Source organism: Hemicordylus capensis, chromosome 2 (genome assembly GCF_027244095.1).
Source record: "Hemicordylus capensis ecotype Gifberg chromosome 2, rHemCap1.1.pri, whole genome shotgun sequence".
Classification (NCBI taxonomy): Eukaryota; Metazoa; Chordata; class Lepidosauria; order Squamata; family Cordylidae; genus Hemicordylus; species Hemicordylus capensis.
Genome location: NC_069658.1, coordinates 185,286,204 through 185,304,320, shown reverse-complemented (window position 1 = coordinate 185,304,320; position 18,117 = coordinate 185,286,204). Strand labels below are relative to the sequence as shown.

The following is an 18,117-nucleotide window of genomic DNA, read 5'->3' as shown; positions in this document are numbered from 1 at the left end:
CTAGGGCGGGCGCTCATCCTGTGGCATAGAGAGATAAGGGCTAGAGAGGCAACAGGCGCTCTCTGGTTTCCAATTCCGGCTTTATAAGGGGCCTTTGTTGTACTCAACTGGCGGCGGGGGAAAGGGGCAGAGCGCTGGAGTAGGATTGCAGTGGAAATCCCCCATAAGTAAATGCAACCAGCCTCATTTCATGCCCTACGAGGCATAATTTTTCATCCTGCTGGAGAATAATAAAAATTATTATTTGGGGTAAAAAGTAATGTTGAACATGGCCTTTGCTTCTTTAGCAATAGTAGTGGCAGCTAAAATGGACGTTGTGACTTGTTTATCGCTGTGAAGCAACCGTAGTAAGAGTCAGGAGAATAAAGCTGGCCTATCAGGAAACCCTACAGGGAAGGGTGCGTTGGGAAGTATGAGAGAATGCTGCCACACTAGATAAGACATAAAATAACTTATGAGACTCAGGAAGGTATTTTGATCCAGGATGTGGGCGGAAAGCGGAGCATGTCACTGCGCATGCGTTCCCTGCAGTTTGCTCTCTCTGGAGTCTGTCCAACAACAACACTCGCGAGATTCTAGGACGCATGTCTCGCGGTGTTTGGTCAACTCCACACCCAGACTGCAAGAACGCTCAAGGATGGCAGTTTCCGGCGTTTTGTATAGCACCAAGCAGCTTTGGAGGCCGGCCTTGCTAGGACCTCGTTCGGTGAGAACGCACGATTTCGACATTGACCTTGCAGGTCTTGTGAGGCGAAGGAGAATTGGGGGGCACATACTAGTGTTGTTTCCTAAGAGGAGGACGGTTGCGAGGCTTCCGATTGGTTAGAGGAGCAAATGGTGGGCGGGAGAAAAAAGAATTGAGCTTTCTATTGGTTTGGCTTTTTGACGAGGGCGTCTCTTGAAAGGTTTTTAGTGGTCGGTCCGTTTCCAGGGGGTGGGATTAGTTGTCTCATCGGTCTTTCTTATTGGGTGACAGAAAAGGGAATGGGGAGAGAGGAGAGCAATTAAAGGGGCTAGGGTCTTCTTCTCTTGTGCCTTCTAACAGTAGCCTTACGCGAATAAATTAATCGGGTGAAGCTTTTCCTATCAATTTGTTTTTTCCATACTAAGAAAAGTTTCACCCTCTTAATTGCTTTGTTTAAAATATTTATATCCCACCTCTCCAGTATACTATTACTTGGGGCGGCTCACAACAATAAAACGGTAAAGGTAATATAAAAATTAACACAGCAAAACAATATAGAATAAAACAAATTAGAACCAAAAAAAGCTGAGCCAGATTTTTTGTGTGGAAAGTACTAGTCCTATTTCACACATCATGATCCCCATGGAAATTATTTTGTAATAACTAACCACCCCCACCCCGCTTCCAGGCAGTCTTGCCTGTTCCATTTTGAAATCATGGAGATGGAGATTGACCATTGACCACCTTAATTGTGTACAAAAGTTTAAAGGACATAGTGAATTAGTTAGCCCTGAAAACTCTCAGGGTGCTTAAAGAGTGGTAAACTGGATGCTTATGGGTGAAGAGGCAACTTGTATATAGGTATACAGAAAGCCAGCGTGGTTTAGTGGTTAGAGCAGGCTTCCCCAAACTGCGGCCCTCCAGATGTTGCTGAACTACAACTCCCAGGATACCCAGCCACAATAAATTGTGGCTAGGGATGCTGGGAGCTGTAGTTCAGTAACATCTGGAGGGCCGCAGTTTGGGGAAGCCTGGGTTAGAGTGCTGGACTAGGTCCGGGGAGACCCGAGTTCAAATCCCCATTCAGCCATGAGACTAGCTGGGTGACTCTGGGCCAGTCACTTCTCTCTCAGCCTAACCTACTTCACAGGGTTGTTGTGAGGAGAAACTTAAGTACAGGTGAAACTTGGAAAATTAGAATATCGTGCAAAAGTCCATTAATTTCAGTAATGCAAATTAAAAGGTGAAACTGATATATGAGACAGACACATTACATGCAAAGCGAGATAAGTCAAGCCTTAATTTGTTATAATTGTGATGATCATGGTGTACAGCTTGTGAAAACCCCAAATCCACAATCCCAGAAAATTAGAATATTACATGGAACCAAGAAGACAAGGATTGTAGAATAGAACAATATCGGACCTCCGAAAAGTATACGGTGTACTGTGCTTGATTGGCCAGCAAACCCGCCTGACCTGACCCCATAGAGAATCTATGGGGCATTGCCAAGAGAAGGATGAGAGACATGAGACCAAACAATGCAGAATTGCTGAAGGCCGCTAATGAAGCATCCTGGTCTTCCATAACACCTCATCAGTACCACAGGCTGATAGCATCCATGCCACGCCGCATTGAGGCAGTAATTGCTGCAAAAGGGGCCCAAACCAAGTACTGAATACATATGCATGCTTATACTTTTCAGAGGTCCGATATTGTTCTATTCTTCAATCCTTGTCTTCTTGGTTCCATGTAATATTCTAATTTTCTGAGATTGTGGATTTGGGGTTTTCATGAGCTGTACACCATGATCATCACAATTATAACAAATTAAGGCTTGACTTATCTCGCTTTGCATGTAATGCGTCTGTCAGTTTCACCTTTTAATCAGTTTCATGTAATGCGTCTAATGCGTTGCATGTAATGCGTCTATCAGTTTCACCTTTTAATTTGCATTACTGAAATTATTGGACTTTTGCACGATATTCTAATTTTCCGAGTTTCACCTGTATGTAGTACACCGCTCTGGGCTCTTCGGAGGAAGAGTGGGATATAAATGTAATAATAATAATTGGAGGAGTAACTATCTTTTTTTGGAACCATTTTTAGTTGATGTGTACTACACACATCAGTCAAATTTCTCAGAGCTTCCTTTTCCTTGGACAAAGTGGAAGGGAACACATTTTTCTCAGCTACATGTAGAAAGAAGGTTTGCTGCGTGTGCTTACAAAAACATTGGCCATTGTGACAAAACTGGTTGTGGTGCAGTAGCCAGAATGTTACGAAACCAGGTTCACTGCAGAGGAAATCTGCTTTGTGATCCTGGGCAAGCTTGATCTACCTCATGCAGTTTTTATGAGCACACAAGGCTGTGCAGTCCTCAGAGGAAGGGTAAGTTACATACTAGCTGAGGGCTTTCCAATCTTTTAAAACAAATGTATCCCTTCTGTCTCAATGCTTCTGCTCATGTACCCCCATCTCACCCTGTTCCCTGAAACACACACACACACACACACACACACACACACACACGCTCTTAAATGTTACAGTTGTGAGAGAAACTACTACATTTACTGGTCACATACAGAATAACTGTATGTGACCAATGCTCCAAATACCTTCTCCCCCCGACTTTAAAGTACCCTGAGGTGTCTGTGTACTCCTGGTTGAAAATCCATGCGCTAGCAGAAGGTGTCTGTGCATTTCCTCCCTTCCCCTCAAGCCCATGGTGCTACCTCTCACACAGTTCCCTTGGAAATGGCTTAATAGAACTTGGGTTTTTTCAATTAGCATACATCTCACTCCTTTGTACATTTCTACAGAATTGATGCTTTAGATGTTTAAGTGATAGTTGACTGTTTGGTTTTGGTCAATATTTTTTGGATGGGTGTCTGGGGCAGTGTTCTTTCTAATTTTTTTCAGCTGTGTGCAGAATGAGTTTTGTTTTGGGCAGCAGTATCAAGGCATATGCACATGTGCATTCAGAGTGGGACCTTCCTGATTCAACCTGAGCAGGATATAAAATTAACTGAACGGATATTTTAAAAACTTGTGTGTGCGCACATGTGCACACCTTAGAGGGAACACTGGTCTGGGGCCTACTTAACCCCATCTCCAGTTTTGTTCCCTTTTCATAAGAAACAGTGGCTCCTAAATTATTAAGATCTCCTTAACTTGTTTTTCTCTCTCCTCACAGGTACAGGCTCTAACAGATGTCAATCGCAGGAATGTGGCCTCGGTTTGTATGACTTGTGCCTGCTCTTTTTTGTCCAAGAGTGATGCTAAGAGGGAACCATTTATGTTCTATTACAAATTAAAAGTTGATTTGGTGTCCAGATTGGAATGGTGGTGTAAATCTCATTCCCCCAGGGTTCCAACAGTGTGGTCTTCCTCATTTAGAATATGATTCTGATTCGCCTCTCCTTTTCTCTGTGTCTCTCTTCTGATTGCACGGCTGAGGTGTGGGGATGAAATCTTGTAGCCAAAGTGTTTATAGAAACAAACTGTGATTGAAGACCATTTTTGCTCAGTTAGAATCATGCTGAAATGGCTTCTACCATGTTGACCAGCCTCAGCTGCAGTCTTCTATCTGTCAACTTGAAATAATAATCCTGATTTGGCTCACTACACAGGGAAATTATGAAAAACAAAATCATCAATGAATGGCATTTAGTGCATCTGCAATACCCCCTGTCCTGGAAGTCTTTCCCAGATCTGCTCTGGGCTTGGAGTTGTTTGTCACTCTGGCTTCACTTTTTATTAAATCTGATCTTCACTGTCATGAGAGTTAGAATCATGGTCCTTCTCTTTTTCTCCTCACTTTTCTTTTCAAATGGAAGCTGGGAAACTTAGGAACCTAGAGTGATATCGTGTGCTGGAAGTCAAATGCTACAGTTTATGGTGCTCTAATTCATGCTGTAAGGACAAATAATGTAAAAGGTTATCAACAGCTATCCTGGTTAAAATGTTAGATAAAATGGCCCAGGCATCATTTTGGTTAAAGCTGTGTCTGCTACACTGTGCTCTGTGACACTGTATTATCTGAAACACCCATTCTCTCTCTTTCTCCCTAATATCTGTTCCTACTGCATCACCAGCAGCAACAGACGATTGTAAGTAGTTTTCTTATCTTGTCTGTGTTAAACTTGGAGTTATGACAGTGACTGCCTACTCCACCTATTGAGTATTCATAGGGACATAGGAAGCTGCCATATACTGAGTCAGACCATTGGTCTAGCTAGCTCAGTATTGTCTTCACAGACTGGCAGTGGCTTCTCCAGGATTGCAGGCAGGAATCTCTCTCAGCCCTATCTGGGAGATGCTGCCAGGGAGGGAACTGGGAACCTTCTGCTCTTCCCAGAGTGGCGGCTCCATCCCTTAAGGCAGGCTTCCCCAACCTGCGGCCCTCCAGATGTTGCTGAACTACAACTCCCAGCATCCCTAGCCACAATTTATTGTGGCTGGGTAGGCTGAGAGTTGTAGTTCAGCAACATCTGGAGGGCCACAGATTGGGGAAGCCTGCCCTAAGGGGAATATCTTCCAGTGCTCATACTTCTAGTCTCCCATTCATATGCAACCAGGGTTGGCCCTGCTTAGCTAAGTGGACAAGTCATGCTTGCTACCACAAGACTGGTTCTCCCCTCATGAAGAGATGTTACATTTGGAAGGATGTCAGGGCCCCAAGCTGGATAGTAATAGGCAAGGGATGATGACCCTTCTGTTTAAAGTGACCCGCTAAAGAGAGGAGGGAGAATAGGTATGGCTGCAGAGCCAGAACTCTTCAGTGCTGAAGCTTTGCATGTATACAGTCGTCAGACGAACCCTGCTTCCCACAGTGAGAAGCCAGATGCTCCCAGGAAGCACACAAGCAGTGCATGAAGGCCCTAAGTTGCTGTTGCCACACAGCACCTTTGTTCAGAAGATGTGGATCTACATCTTCTGAACAAAGAAGTTCTGTTTAATTATCATGGTTAATGACTATTGGTAGACCCATCCTCCACACATTTATTTTATGTGTCCCTTGAAGCCATCTATGCCAGTGGTTTTCATCACACCATGTAATAGTAAATTGTCTCACTTAATTATGTGTTATGAGAAGAAATACGTTTTTTCATTTGTCCTGAATCCATGACCATCAATTTAATGGAATTGAATTGTGGGGAGGAGAGGAAAGAATGATCTCTCTCTGCTTCCTCCACTCTATGCATAAATTTGATCTGTCCTCCACCTTAATTCTAAACTCAGATGTCCCAAACACTTCCGCCTTTCCTAATAGGGAAGATGCTCCAACCTCTTGATCATTGTGGGTTTCCTTTTTATGTGCTTTTTCAAGTTCCACAGTATTCTCTTTTAGAATGAGCATTTTTTAAAACTGTGCACAGTATTCCAAGTGTGGCCACCCTGTAGGTTTGTTTCAAGACATTACGTTCTGTGGTTCCTCAGTATACAGGTCAGTGTGGAAGGTGTTTGCTGAAAGGCACACTGAAATTCACTGGCCTTGATGAACATGGCAGGGATGTGTGGTGGCTGAAAGCAAGGCTGCCTAGGATTGCTGAGGAAGAGCGTGATCTAATCGATAGGTGTGTTGGAACTATGTTCTAATCTCCCTGCCTCAATTTCTCTCTTCTTGCAGCCTCCACCGGCCAAATATGGGGGGCGTCATACAGTGACAATGATACCCGGAGATGGAATTGGGCCAGAGCTCATGCTTCATGTCAAGGAACTGTTCAGGTATAATCCACACCCACACACACCCCTTTCCTCTCAGAGTTGTGCGTAAAAACATAGGAGGTCTGACTTTAAGCCCCCAACTGCACTAACCCAATAGAGCCCACTTTCCTCCCAGAGCTAGAGATGGAACTGACAGTGGCTCCTCTAAATGGCCTCATCTATTTTCCTCTGTATCAGGCATGCCTGTGTGCCAGTGGACTTTGAGGAAGTTCTGGTGGGCTCCGCGGCATCTGAAGAAGACATACAGAATGCCATGATGGCCATCCGGCGTAACCGTGTGGCCCTCAAAGGTAATGGGCATCTTGTTGGCCTTTCACATGCTGAGCTGGGCAGAAAGGGCGCATCAGCTGCTGAAAGGAAGCTGGGAGGGTTAGTTCTTCTTATTCCCAATGATGACTGGAGGAACTGGCGGGGGCTGCAAAACGCCACATTGGCCTACCACCTCCCAGGATGTTGGTGACCAATCTGGAATCTGAATCCAGACTTCCCAGGCTTCATATCTTTTATTCATAATCCATGAGAAAAAAGGGCAAGAGGGATTTGAATAGGCACTATTGTCAGGTTATCCTATCCTATATCAGCATTTCATGGTTCTTGGGGACAGACGATCTTAACGAACTCTCTCTTCCTGGCTATATAGGGAACATTGAGACGAACCATAACCTACCGCCGTCCCACAAATCCCGGAACAATATACTACGGTGAGATGAGGAAGGCTTAGCCCAAATGTTGGGCAGAGTCTGGGAGTTGAAGTGCGAATTAAAATGAACCACTGCAACTTGTGACTCGTGAAATGCAGCTCACCAGCCATGAATAGAGGCCTACAATGTGCTTGATGAATCTTCTGCTGCTTGCTTGCTTGCTTGCCTGCCTGCCCGGGACTGCAGAAATGGTGGTGATAGGGTGGGGGTGTGGCGCTAAGGCACCTGGCAGGTCACAGTACATGGCTGGTGGGCTGTATTTAGCTTGGTGGGTCACAGCTTATGGATGCCTGGGTTCATTTGTTTATTACAAGTTATTTTTATCCTGCTTTTCCAATAAAGTGTTCAAGGAAGCTTACAACACGGAAAGACAGTAATTAGGTTAAAAGCTCAAGTGTGGACTGCAGGCTGAGACTGAGGGGTAGGGTCATTGCCTGGTTTCTGTAGGCTGGGTTCCTTCTGATGTCCACTCATCTCCCACTCTCCTGCAAACCTGGATGCTCTATGCTGCCTGCTCTTCTTTCCCCTGCCCCCCAGCCAAAGCTTTCAGGAACTTGGGAGTTCCTGGTCAATGGTCCAGGAATTACTGATCCCGGAGTTCCTGGTCTCCCAATGGTCCCTTGGAAGTTCCTGGTCCCTTTTTTCTTTGTTTCATATCCCCTGATGCCTCTGGCACCCTTTTCTACCGGAAGGCACCTAATAGGCCCAAATGGCAACCCTTGTTGTGGAAATACCTTGTCTGGAGCTGAACATTCAGAAGTGGTTGCTGGAGCAAGTACCAAGCTGGATGCTTCTCAAACTGTGGGCCTTCCTGAGGAGACTCAGGCAGTTGCTAGGAAAAGTTCTAATGCTTTCCTTGTCTTTGCATCCCAAGACAGTTCCTAATCCAGTTGGAAACTTTAATTTTCACTTGCTGCTACTATTATCATCATCATCATCATTATCATCATTATGGCAGACTAATAATTGGGAACTTGTGGATAAAGTTTGAAGAGATCTTTGGAGACAGGGTGAGGCTGAGCAGCCTGCACATTCTAGAGGTCAAGATTGAGGTCAAGGTGTCAGCCTTTGAACAGCTCCTTCTTTGTCCTCTCTGCATGCGGTTTGCTGGCCTATACTCTTACAGCCAACACATCCCACTCTTTGTTTTTTAAAAAAAATCTATTTAAAAAAAACCCCAAAGCAGAATTAAGTGTGAAAATCAATAAAATATATGCTCATGTTCTTCATCTGCCTGTGGCATACGGCAGCGCTCCTATGAAGCTGCCTTAGACCTCTAGCAGCGTTGTTGACTGCCTGGCTGCAGCTCTCCAGGGTTTCAGGCAGGGGTGATCCCTTGTCCTACCTGGAGATGCGAGGGATTGCACCTGGGACGTTCCAGGTGCAAAGCATGTGATCCACCATTGAGCTATATGGCCCTTCAGCGAACAAGTCCCACAAGTCAAGTCCCAGGAATGAATCAGCACCACTCTAGCGAGCACTACCAAATCGGTGCAAGCTAACAACCTGTGTCTGGGTGTGAGTCTGCCTCTTGTTGGTTGTGCTGGGGAGCAGCCAGTGATGCAGCACTAGAGAGGCTGGCAAGCAAAAAGGGGCCTATCCCTGTCCCTCAGGGTCCAGCAGCCTGTCAGCTCTTGTCCAGACGTACCACAATATCCTGCTTACTGTGCTGTAGGCTCACGACCCTCTCTAGTTGGCAAAACCAGGAAAGTTGAGACTTGGGGAACAGGGACGACTGATTGCTTTTGACAATGACTTGAGAGCAGTGCCTCTGTGTGTGACCTTCCTTTCCCCTCTCTTCCTCCATAGTACTACCCTGGATCTCTTTGCGAATGTGATCCATTGCAAGAGTCTTCCGGGGGTGGCAACCCGGCACCGAGACATCGACATCCTTATTGTCCGGGAGAACACGGAGGGAGAATACAGCAGCCTGGAGCATGAGGTGCTCTAGCAGAGGTTGCCAGTGTTGCCCTCTGACTCCCCACTCCCAGCGTCCCTCCCTTGCACCTTCCTTCAGCCCTCTTTGCATCAAGCAAGGCTGTTTCCCTGCAGCATGGAGGCTGGCTCATTGGCTTTGCAAGCATCTTCTGCGACATACCTGTTCTCTGCTTGTGACACACTCTGCTCGGGGGTGTGGGATGGCAGTGGATGGATGGTCTTGCCTTGATGGAGGGGTGGCGTTGGCCTCCTTGGGGGGCTGGCCTTTCAGTGAGGTGCTGGAGTAAAATTCTGTGATGGGGATATGTCAGGTCAGCCTGACACTCCACATATCTCCTAGTCCCAAGCAGCGTTCCCTCTAAAGTGTGCGCATGCAAAAGTTTCTTCATATCCACGCTGTTCATTTTACATCCCGCTCAGCTTGAATCAGGAGGGCCCCGTTCTGAATATATGTGTGCACACACTGCCTTGACACTGCCTAGATCACAATTTATTCTGCACACAGATAAAAAAAATTAGACGGAACACTAGTCCCAAGCAGTTTTTTTATTGCACACCTCAAGCACTTTGTCCCACATAAGCCAAGAGATGGCTCGGGCTTTTTCTCCCCCTCTTCCCCAGTGGGGACAGCAACAGAAACTTGGGCAGGATCCACCCCCCTCCTTGTGAACATCATCTGCTTATCCTTGCGCATAAATCCAAACAAGGGAAGTGAGTGTGAGCAGATGACGTGTGTAAGGCAGGAGTAGGCAACAAATGGCTTTCCAGTTGTAGATCAGCAGCATCTGAAGAGCCGTGCATGCTGCACACTCCTGGTGTAAGGGGAAGGCTCTGCAGAAACCCCTTGAGTAGTGGCAGTGGCAGGGAGATGCTTGCATGGCAGTGGCTCTCTTTTAAATTAGTGGCCAGTCAGCAGAGGGGAAAGCCCCAAGCAGACGGCAACCCTTCAGCATCTGGGGCTGCGGGGCTCCTGCCCCATAAGCCCCATTCCCCTTCCTGGCATTAAGGTGAAGTTGGAATCCAGCACTGATGGCGATGCCCTCCCCCACAGAGTGTCTCTGGTGTAGTGGAGAGCCTGAAGATAATCACCAAGACCAAGTCGCTCCGCATTGCGGAATATGCCTTCAAGTTGGCGAATGAAGCCGGCCGCAAGAAAGTGACAGCCGTCCACAAGGCCAACATCATGTAGGTCATGGGAAGTTGATGGGTTCTGGCGGGGGGAGCGGGGAAGGCTGGGGGGTGGGGTGACGAAAGCTCTTGGACTAGATGGTTTTTGGCAGTTGGGCCATGAGCCAAGTCCATACTAGGAGATGGTGTCACTCTTGCACACGGCAAAACAGGCTTTTATACCTTGCGGTGGTTTTTGCTTCTAGGCCAGGGGTAGGCATCTTTGGCCCTCCAGCTGTTGTTGAACTACAACTCCCATCACCCCCTGTCACAATTTACTGTGGCTGTGAATGATGGGAGTTGTAGTTGAGCATCAGCTGGAGGGCCAAGGGTGCCTACCCCTGTTCAAAGCTATTGAGGCAGGGAGCAGTGCAGTGTGAGAGGTACAGAAGGAGGGCAAGCTTGACTCGGCGCCATAGCCAGTCCCACGCCTCTCTCTCGGCTCTGGTTCAGGCCAAGAGGCAAGCTCTTGCTGCCTCTTTGGTTTGTGGCACCTTTACAGGCTGATCACCCACTTTGACTGATCCTGTTCCCGCTTTTCCCCCTGCAAAGGAAGCTGGGTGATGGTCTCTTCTTGCAGTGCTGCAAAGAGGTGGCAGCTGGCTACCCAAATATCACCTTCGAGAATATGATTGTTGACAACACTACTATGCAGGTACTCTGATGTTGGTCTTGTTTCATGTCCAGCTGCGTTTTCAAACACGGTACTCCTGAACTGTCTCTGAACAAAATTCAGACTTTAGTTTCCTCCATTCCTGTTGGCAATTTAGCACAGAGCTCCCCATGAAGGGCCTGTCAGATTTTCTCACTACCATTGGCTGATTCCCTTCATCTTTCCAAAAGCCACTCTGCCAATGTCTATGTACAGATCTCATTCACTGGAGTGAAACTCAGTAGTAGTAGTGGTGGTGGTGGTGGTGGTGATTGAAACTTGCACTGGAATCATTCCCATCGGGTTGTGCCTACAGCCTTCACTTTGGAAACATTTTCTTTGCAACCATGAGGACTAGAGACCTGGGTTTTTCTTTTGACCAAAGCAATGCAGAATTCCCTTGTGACAGAAGGAGATCGGTCAATATACAAATTTTGTTTTATTGGGGGAAACAAGCCAGTTGCTAATGTTAATAACACAGCAGGCAAGGTCCAGTGTAAGTTGGTCATAATTAAACATGATTGAAATAAATGAGACAAGACTAACTTCTCCCATTAATTTTAATTTCATGACTTAGTCATGACCAACTCAGTCTGGAACCTACCCAAATCCCTATTGGGACATGTGATGTTTAAGCCATTTCCGTGAATAACATGCAGATCAGGAGTGCTTTTTAATGTATGTGTGGAGTTAGACTTGAAACACATCACCATTCTGTTGCGATTGCAGTGGGTGGGAGGAGAGAGGGGACATGAAGACGGCTTTCTACTCCTCCCATTGCCTCCTTCTCTCCATTCTCAGCTGGTGTCCCGTCCTCAGCAGTTTGATGTCATGGTCATGCCTAACCTGTACGGCAACATTGTCAACAACGTCTGCGCTGGATTGGTTGGGGGCCCAGGGCTGGTGCCAGGGGCCAATTTCGGGCGCGACTATGCAGTTTTTGAAACGGTGAGGCATACAAGGAACGCTAAAATTCTGTGAGGGTTTGGGTGTGAAACGGGGGATGTGATGAGGCAGCAGCTGTAGACTGGAACGCATTCCTGCCAACAGAACCCGTTTTTGCCCAATTTGAGACCCTCTTATTTGTAGTTAAGGGACTGGTCTGGACTGCATTTCCCCCACCTGCCTTAACTGTAGTGAAATGTTGCCAGTATGAGCCATGGTTAAGACTAACCAGGGTTCCAGCTTCACCAGGAAATCAACTTGGTGAGTGAAATAAAAGTTATAGAGATAGAGAAGAGGATGCTTCAAAGCTGATATTTGGAACATCTTTCATGCTGGCTCCAGGACCTCACAGAGAACAGTTTACTCATATTCTATGCTTGCTGGCCCACTTTAAGCAGCTCTTGTTGTTCATTTGAGTAGCTCAGTCCTACAGGACCCAAACCACCACCAGCACCCCAGAGGGGTGGAACAGCATGACAATCGTGCTGGAGAGAGCCCAGTTGCCACTAGTGCCTAAAGACTTGGTCCCGGTCACCTGGGTGACTGAAGAGGATGGAGCCCTGGTTTCCTCTCCCACGGGTGCCACTGTGTGGGGCGCCTGACCACCACATCTCCTCTAACTTGCTTGGTCTCCAGATGCTAGCATCAGCCTCTCGGCTAGAGGGAGGGCTCCAGAATCAGAGGCTTAGACTTCCAGCTAGGCTGGAGCCATCATGGGATCTCTCAGTTAAGAACGGGCTTGGAAGAAAAGGGGAGGGAGGAGGCCAGAGCCACCTCCCTCCCCTTTCCGAGCCCATTGATGCTACTCCCATCTCCACCTCTTCCACGCTGGCTTCCAGTGTTTTAAGAAACACATTTGCTGACTGCTAATGTGGGTACCTGTAAGCCCAGTCTCTAATGTCTCCTCTCCGTTTTCCCCCTCTGCAGGCCACTCGCAATACGGGCAAAAGCATTGCGGGCAAGAACATTGCTAACCCCACAGCCATGCTGCTTGCCAGCTGCATGATGCTGGACCACCTCAAGTATGTGTCCAAGCCCCCTTTCTCCCTTGGCAGCCTTACTCTAGCCCGCAAACCCAGTTACCCCAGCTCATAAGTACGAGAGCCTGTGTGGTGGCTCAGAGAGTTGGGCTTTGACCAGGGAGACCTGGGTTCAAATCTCCACTCAGCCATAGAGCTTCCTGGGTGACGTTGGGCCAGTCACCATCTCTCAGTTCAGTATACTGAATACTCTCAGTTCAGTATCATGGGTTTGTGCTAAGGATCAAATGGGATGGCCATGTACGGAGTTCCTTGGGTGGGATAAAAATGTGATAAATGTCCCCCCGGGTGGCAGCTTCCTTCATCATAATGGGAAGGGCAAGGGACTGGATTTGGCCAATTTGTTCCTGATCTCTTGCACCTGCCATCTGTTACAGACTGCACAGCTATGCATCCGTGATCCGCAATGCAGTCCTGGCCTCCATGGACGACGAGAATGTGAGTTGCTCTTGTCTCCCCCACCCCCCGCCCACCCCAGGTGAATGGTGCAAAAATACCCCTTGAGTCTTTAAAGACGAAACAAAGATGGCTGAACAGTCGGTGGTGCATTCCCCCTGGTGGATCTGCAGGCAGGTCAGAGGGGAGAGGCTGTGCTTCTTTTGCAGAGAAGTAAAACCTAACACACACGCACACAGGATCCTGGCACCATCAGTTGGTATATCATAGTGGTGGTAGTGCAGATTTATCAGTGTTGTGCTAAGGGGGCTGGGGGGGGGGAAGCTTATCCTACTGTCCCTTCACTTGATCAAGACACATGTGGCCTGGAGAGCATACATGTGTGTCAAAAAGCTTAGGCCTCACCTAGCAACTGACTGTGTTACTTTAAAGATCCTTGGGGGGTGGGGGGAACTGGCACTAGAAGATGGACAGACTGTCACCTCTATACCAGTTTAACTGTCATGTTTTTCACTGAAAAATCTGGGGAATTTTGGTGAGGATGCCAATAACGGAAACCCCAAGCCAGCACTGCCTTCACAGAATTAAGGTTTCCTTGAAGCAAGGGAATGATGGTTAAGCCTGTTCAAATCTGTACAGATCAAGTGTTGTGCTAGACAGAAGCCTGTGGGTGGGTGCTAGTGAGGGAGGATAGCTTCAGGGTAACTCTTTCTTTCTCCTCTCCAGACCCACACGCCTGATATTGGAGGTCAAGGCACCACCTCAGAGGCTGTCCAGTCCATCCTGAAACAGATACGCAAATTTGCACCTAACCTGGCACAGGTGAGGGTGGGCAGGAATGCAGGTCATCCCCCTAGTTGTTTCAGTAGGACGGTAGATAGGCGATGGTGACAGGGCGCACTCTTAGAAGTGGTGGGTGGACGGGCAAGGGAATTGGCAGCACACGTTGAGGAAGAGAAGTTGTTTGTGCCTTTGGAAGAACAGTGGTGGTCATTCTTTGCTCTCCCTGCAGTTTTTTAAGTGTCGCCAAGATGCAAGAAGTGTCGTGATCCTGTTTGTGTCTCAGGAACATTAGGAAGTTGCCTTATGCAGAGTCAGACCTTTGGTCCCTCTAACTTAGTACTATCTACACTGACTGGGTGCAGCTCTCCCAGGTTTCAGGCAGGAGTCTCTTCCAGCCCTACCCTGAGATACCAGCAAGTGAATCTGAGATCTTCTGCACGCAGATGCTCTTCAACTGAGCTACAGCCCCATCCTCAAAGCGGAATATCTTTCAGTGCTCATATGTAGTCTCCCATCCAAATGCAAACCAAGGCAGACTCTGCTTAGCAAAGGGGGGAATTCATGCTTGTTAAGACTAGCTCTCTCCCTCTTCTGTGGCAGTTCCTTGTCTTTGGGTGAAATGTAAGGCAGGAGATGGGAGAGCAGGGAATTGGAACTTTGCTCTGGCTGTATTTGATTCCAGTTCCTGAGGCAACCCTCACACAGTGCTGCAACTAAAGTCAAGACCAGCCTTTGAAATTTCACTTGGCCCTGGGCCCCGATGCTTTGTAAAATGTGGATGTTAGCTACATAAATAGAGTGTGGCTAGGCAGCATGAGGGCCAAACGATGTTATGCTCAGTGCATAGCTTCATCTTGCACCCATGAGTGTTTTTCCTAATGTAAGTAGCAAATGTGGCGGGGCTTATTTGGGTCTGTGGCAGGGGCAAGTGGCTAAAGCCTCGCATTGCCCCCTGCAGTTCCAGCCGGGCTCCTCCGTGATTGTGATTTATGTTTGGGGAAAAAATGTGTACAGGATCAAACCACATACTTAACATAGCAGCTAGTTTGGCCCCAAGAGAGAATCGCTGGGCGTGCATGAGAAGCCCTTTCTAGTAGTCAAGCTGCAAGCATTGGCCAGAGAGCACAAATAAAGGATTCTTCCTTTTTCGGTAGGTGGCATCCTGAAGCCAAAGAGCAGAAAGCAAGCCATTTCTCTCACTCCAGCTGCAACTACAAGCAGCACTCCTGCTGTAAGAGACTGGAGCAGACGCTTCCATCCGGAACTGCCCATCCTTAAACTCCCTTTTCTGTACATTGTGTGTAAGTTGGCAATCCCTCGCCTACCTAGAAAATAAATGTCAATGGTCAGGTACATTGTGGCTGTCTCCCCCTTGCTTTTTGGTCAATCAGCAGGAAAAACACAGTGTGGAGAGAAAAGGAGGAGGAAACTTTGGGCTGGGACGTCTGGATTGTATTGAGGGGTGTGGGTAGGAAGAATCTAGTGAGCTGCTCGAAAGGGGCCTGCGATTGGATGCTGTGGATAACTCAGCTGCAGTTCAAGAGCCAAGACTTCTAGTTTTGCAAGGGAGTTGGTTGCTTCCAGTAGTAGTGTCTGCTGTTGGGCATTTGCAAATGGGAATCTGACAGAGACATTGTTTTTTTAAATAGCCATAATAGTAGTAGTAAATAGCTTACTCCTCACAGTTCACTGTGATTCTTCTTTGGTTATATGTTCTTATAATTTTTTTGTCCAATCAGCTGAAAGAAGACCTGCTTAATTTTCAACAGACAACATTATGTGACCGTCTGTCTTAATGAGATATGTGGTTACTCTGCAGCCTGTTTCATGGCGATGCAAATTCTGCACTCAGAAAAAGCTGGATCCTGCAACCTGTATAAACTCTGTACATGTCCAGACTTTGCTTCTGCTAGTCATGGGACATTTAAGGAACTGCAGGACACCAAAGCCAGGGCCCACAATCAAGCAATACTTCCAGGTCTGTCTTACAGCCATTAGGGCTTGAAACTTGCACCATTTATCCAGCAAGAGAGATCTGTGGGTGTAGCAGATGCCAAGGTGTTTGGCTTCTCATCCAAGCTCTGTTTACAGGATGGGTGTGTCTTCTGTTGGGGGTACATGCAATTGGTTCTGCAGCAGAAACTTGGCTTTTTCCCTCTGTGAGAGACTGATAGTCACAGGCAGTTGAAGTGAGCTTCCACTGTGGGACTTTGTTACCAGTGGCAGGGCTATAGGAGTCCCAATGTAACTCCAGAAGAAGTGCAAGCATTTCCCACCTAGAGGAAGAGCGTGTGAAGTCATATTAAACTGAGTCAGAAGACTCTCTCTTCTAGCTCAATACTGTCTACACCAGAGTTCTTTGGCTGGTAGGTCGCAACCCTGAAATAGGCTGCAGGATTGCTGCTGTTGCCATTTTGAAGAGATTAGGGTTGCCAAGTCTCTCTGGGTCCTGCTGTCCAATCCTACTAAGTCAGACATCACCATTGGCGAGGAGGAGGAGGAGGGTGGAACAGCCACTCCTTTGCCTCCTTTTCCCTTCCCTTTGGTAGCACTGCTTTGCTCCTCCACCTCCAAGTGGTCTGGAAGGCAAGGCAACGTATTGCTTAACATGAACTGGCAGCAGTGTGGCAGCCATTGTGTGATTGCCTGCCTGCCTACTCACCAAGAGTCCTTGCCACGGCCAATAGCAGTAGTGGGTGGGGTGGGTGGCATACATGCTTGTCCACCCCACTGCATGGGGTGGACGTTAGCACTGTTGCACCTCTATCCACCCTCTGGCCGTGGATTTATGCTCAAGCAATGTAAGCCAAGGAATAGCCAGCTTAAAATCCAGAGCTGTGTGTGTGCGGGGCAGCAGAAATCCTGGATGGAGGACCAGCAAGTGATCATGTGCGAGGGGGGATTGTAGTGGGGCGCTATGCCAAGCCATCACGCCTAAGATGGCAATGCCAGTTGGTGCCCGGCTATGACCATGCCTCACCTAGCCACTCCTTGCACTAACTTTCTTGATTTGTACGAACACGGCCTCTGTCACTGCTGTTGGCAGGTGTGGTGGAAGCAGCACCCATTTGCCACACTGCATGGTCAGCAGGCTACTGCAGCAGCAGGAGTGGTGGCAACGGCAGCATCTCCACTCATACATGCCCATCTCTTGGGCCAGGGAACAGTGGCAGGTCCCTGCCTGCTGCCAGCACTCCATTCTGGGTGGTCCAGTAGTGGGTGGCAGCAGCTGCCACTTGGTCTATGTAGATGAGGGCTGGGCCCCATATAAAAACTGTGGTGGGGGAGAGGACATGGGGATGGATACATGGCAGGCTGGAACAAATGTGTATGCCTGCGAATGGCTGGATGGTAGATGTTGGCTTGCATATGGATGGGAAGGCGCACGTGGAGAGATGTGTGCATGGAGGGGAGGTAGGTACCTGTGGATAGATAGCTTAATCTTGTGTGCAGGGATGCCTTAGGCAGTGATCCTTGGTACTGGAGCTGGGATGAGCATGTCCATGGATCTTCAGCTATACAACCTTGAAGGGTATTTATTCACCAAAGATTACTGGTTTTGATTTTGTAGCAAGAATAGTGGCAGTCTGTCATTCAGGAATATGGGTAGGCTCACCCACTCTGTAAAACCTATATTACAGATTTTGTACTATTCAGCGTAACTGAATATAGTCAGTTCTCGGTTGCTGCCAGCCAGGGACATCTCATTGGGTTATCCCTTTCATTAGCTCCAAGGCAGGACAGAATTTGATTGGATAAGAAATAAGTCACGCCTACCCGAGCCTGAGGGGGATAACCCCTCCCCAGTTCTTTCTGTCCTCGGCAGCTCCAGGTAGCATTTTTCTTCCTCTCTTGCACCCTGGGCGGTTTTTCTCTCCTTTGCCTTCTTTCCCCCCAAAACTTTCACTCCTTCGGCTTCCCCATCTAGCCTTTTCCACTTCCACCCTTAAAAAAAACACCAAAAAAACACACACCGACTTTCTTCATTCTTCTGATCTCCCCCACCCCTTTCCTTCACCCTCTCTCCTCCATTGTATGGAGCAGCCTTTCGGGGGCAGAAGGATAGTCTTAGTTCCGAGG

General features: G+C 47.7%; 1 protein-coding gene across 2 annotated transcripts; it reads left to right on the top strand.

The window, feature by feature from the left end:
• The first annotated feature begins 82 nt into the window (after nt 1–82).
• IDH3G (isocitrate dehydrogenase (NAD(+)) 3 non-catalytic subunit gamma) lies at nt 83–15,390 on the top strand. 2 transcript variants are annotated; one of them, XM_053300328.1, is made up of 14 exons: nt 83–706; nt 3,882–3,923; nt 4,783–4,797; nt 6,318–6,415; nt 6,593–6,705; nt 7,056–7,116; nt 8,926–9,058; nt 10,106–10,239; nt 10,774–10,876; nt 11,675–11,821; nt 12,746–12,840; nt 13,236–13,296; nt 13,981–14,076; nt 15,192–15,390. In XM_053300328.1, exons 1-14 carry the CDS (start codon nt 485–487, stop codon nt 15,201–15,203), a joined length of 1,332 nt encoding a protein of 443 aa, XP_053156303.1. In that variant the 5' UTR covers nt 83–484; the 3' UTR covers nt 15,204–15,390. The 2 variants fall into 2 exon arrangements, with proteins under 2 accessions (XP_053156303.1, XP_053156304.1); XM_053300329.1 differs by lacking the exon at nt 83–706 and adding an exon at nt 2,952–3,076.
• Nucleotides 15,391–18,117: the final 2,727 nt, after the last annotated feature.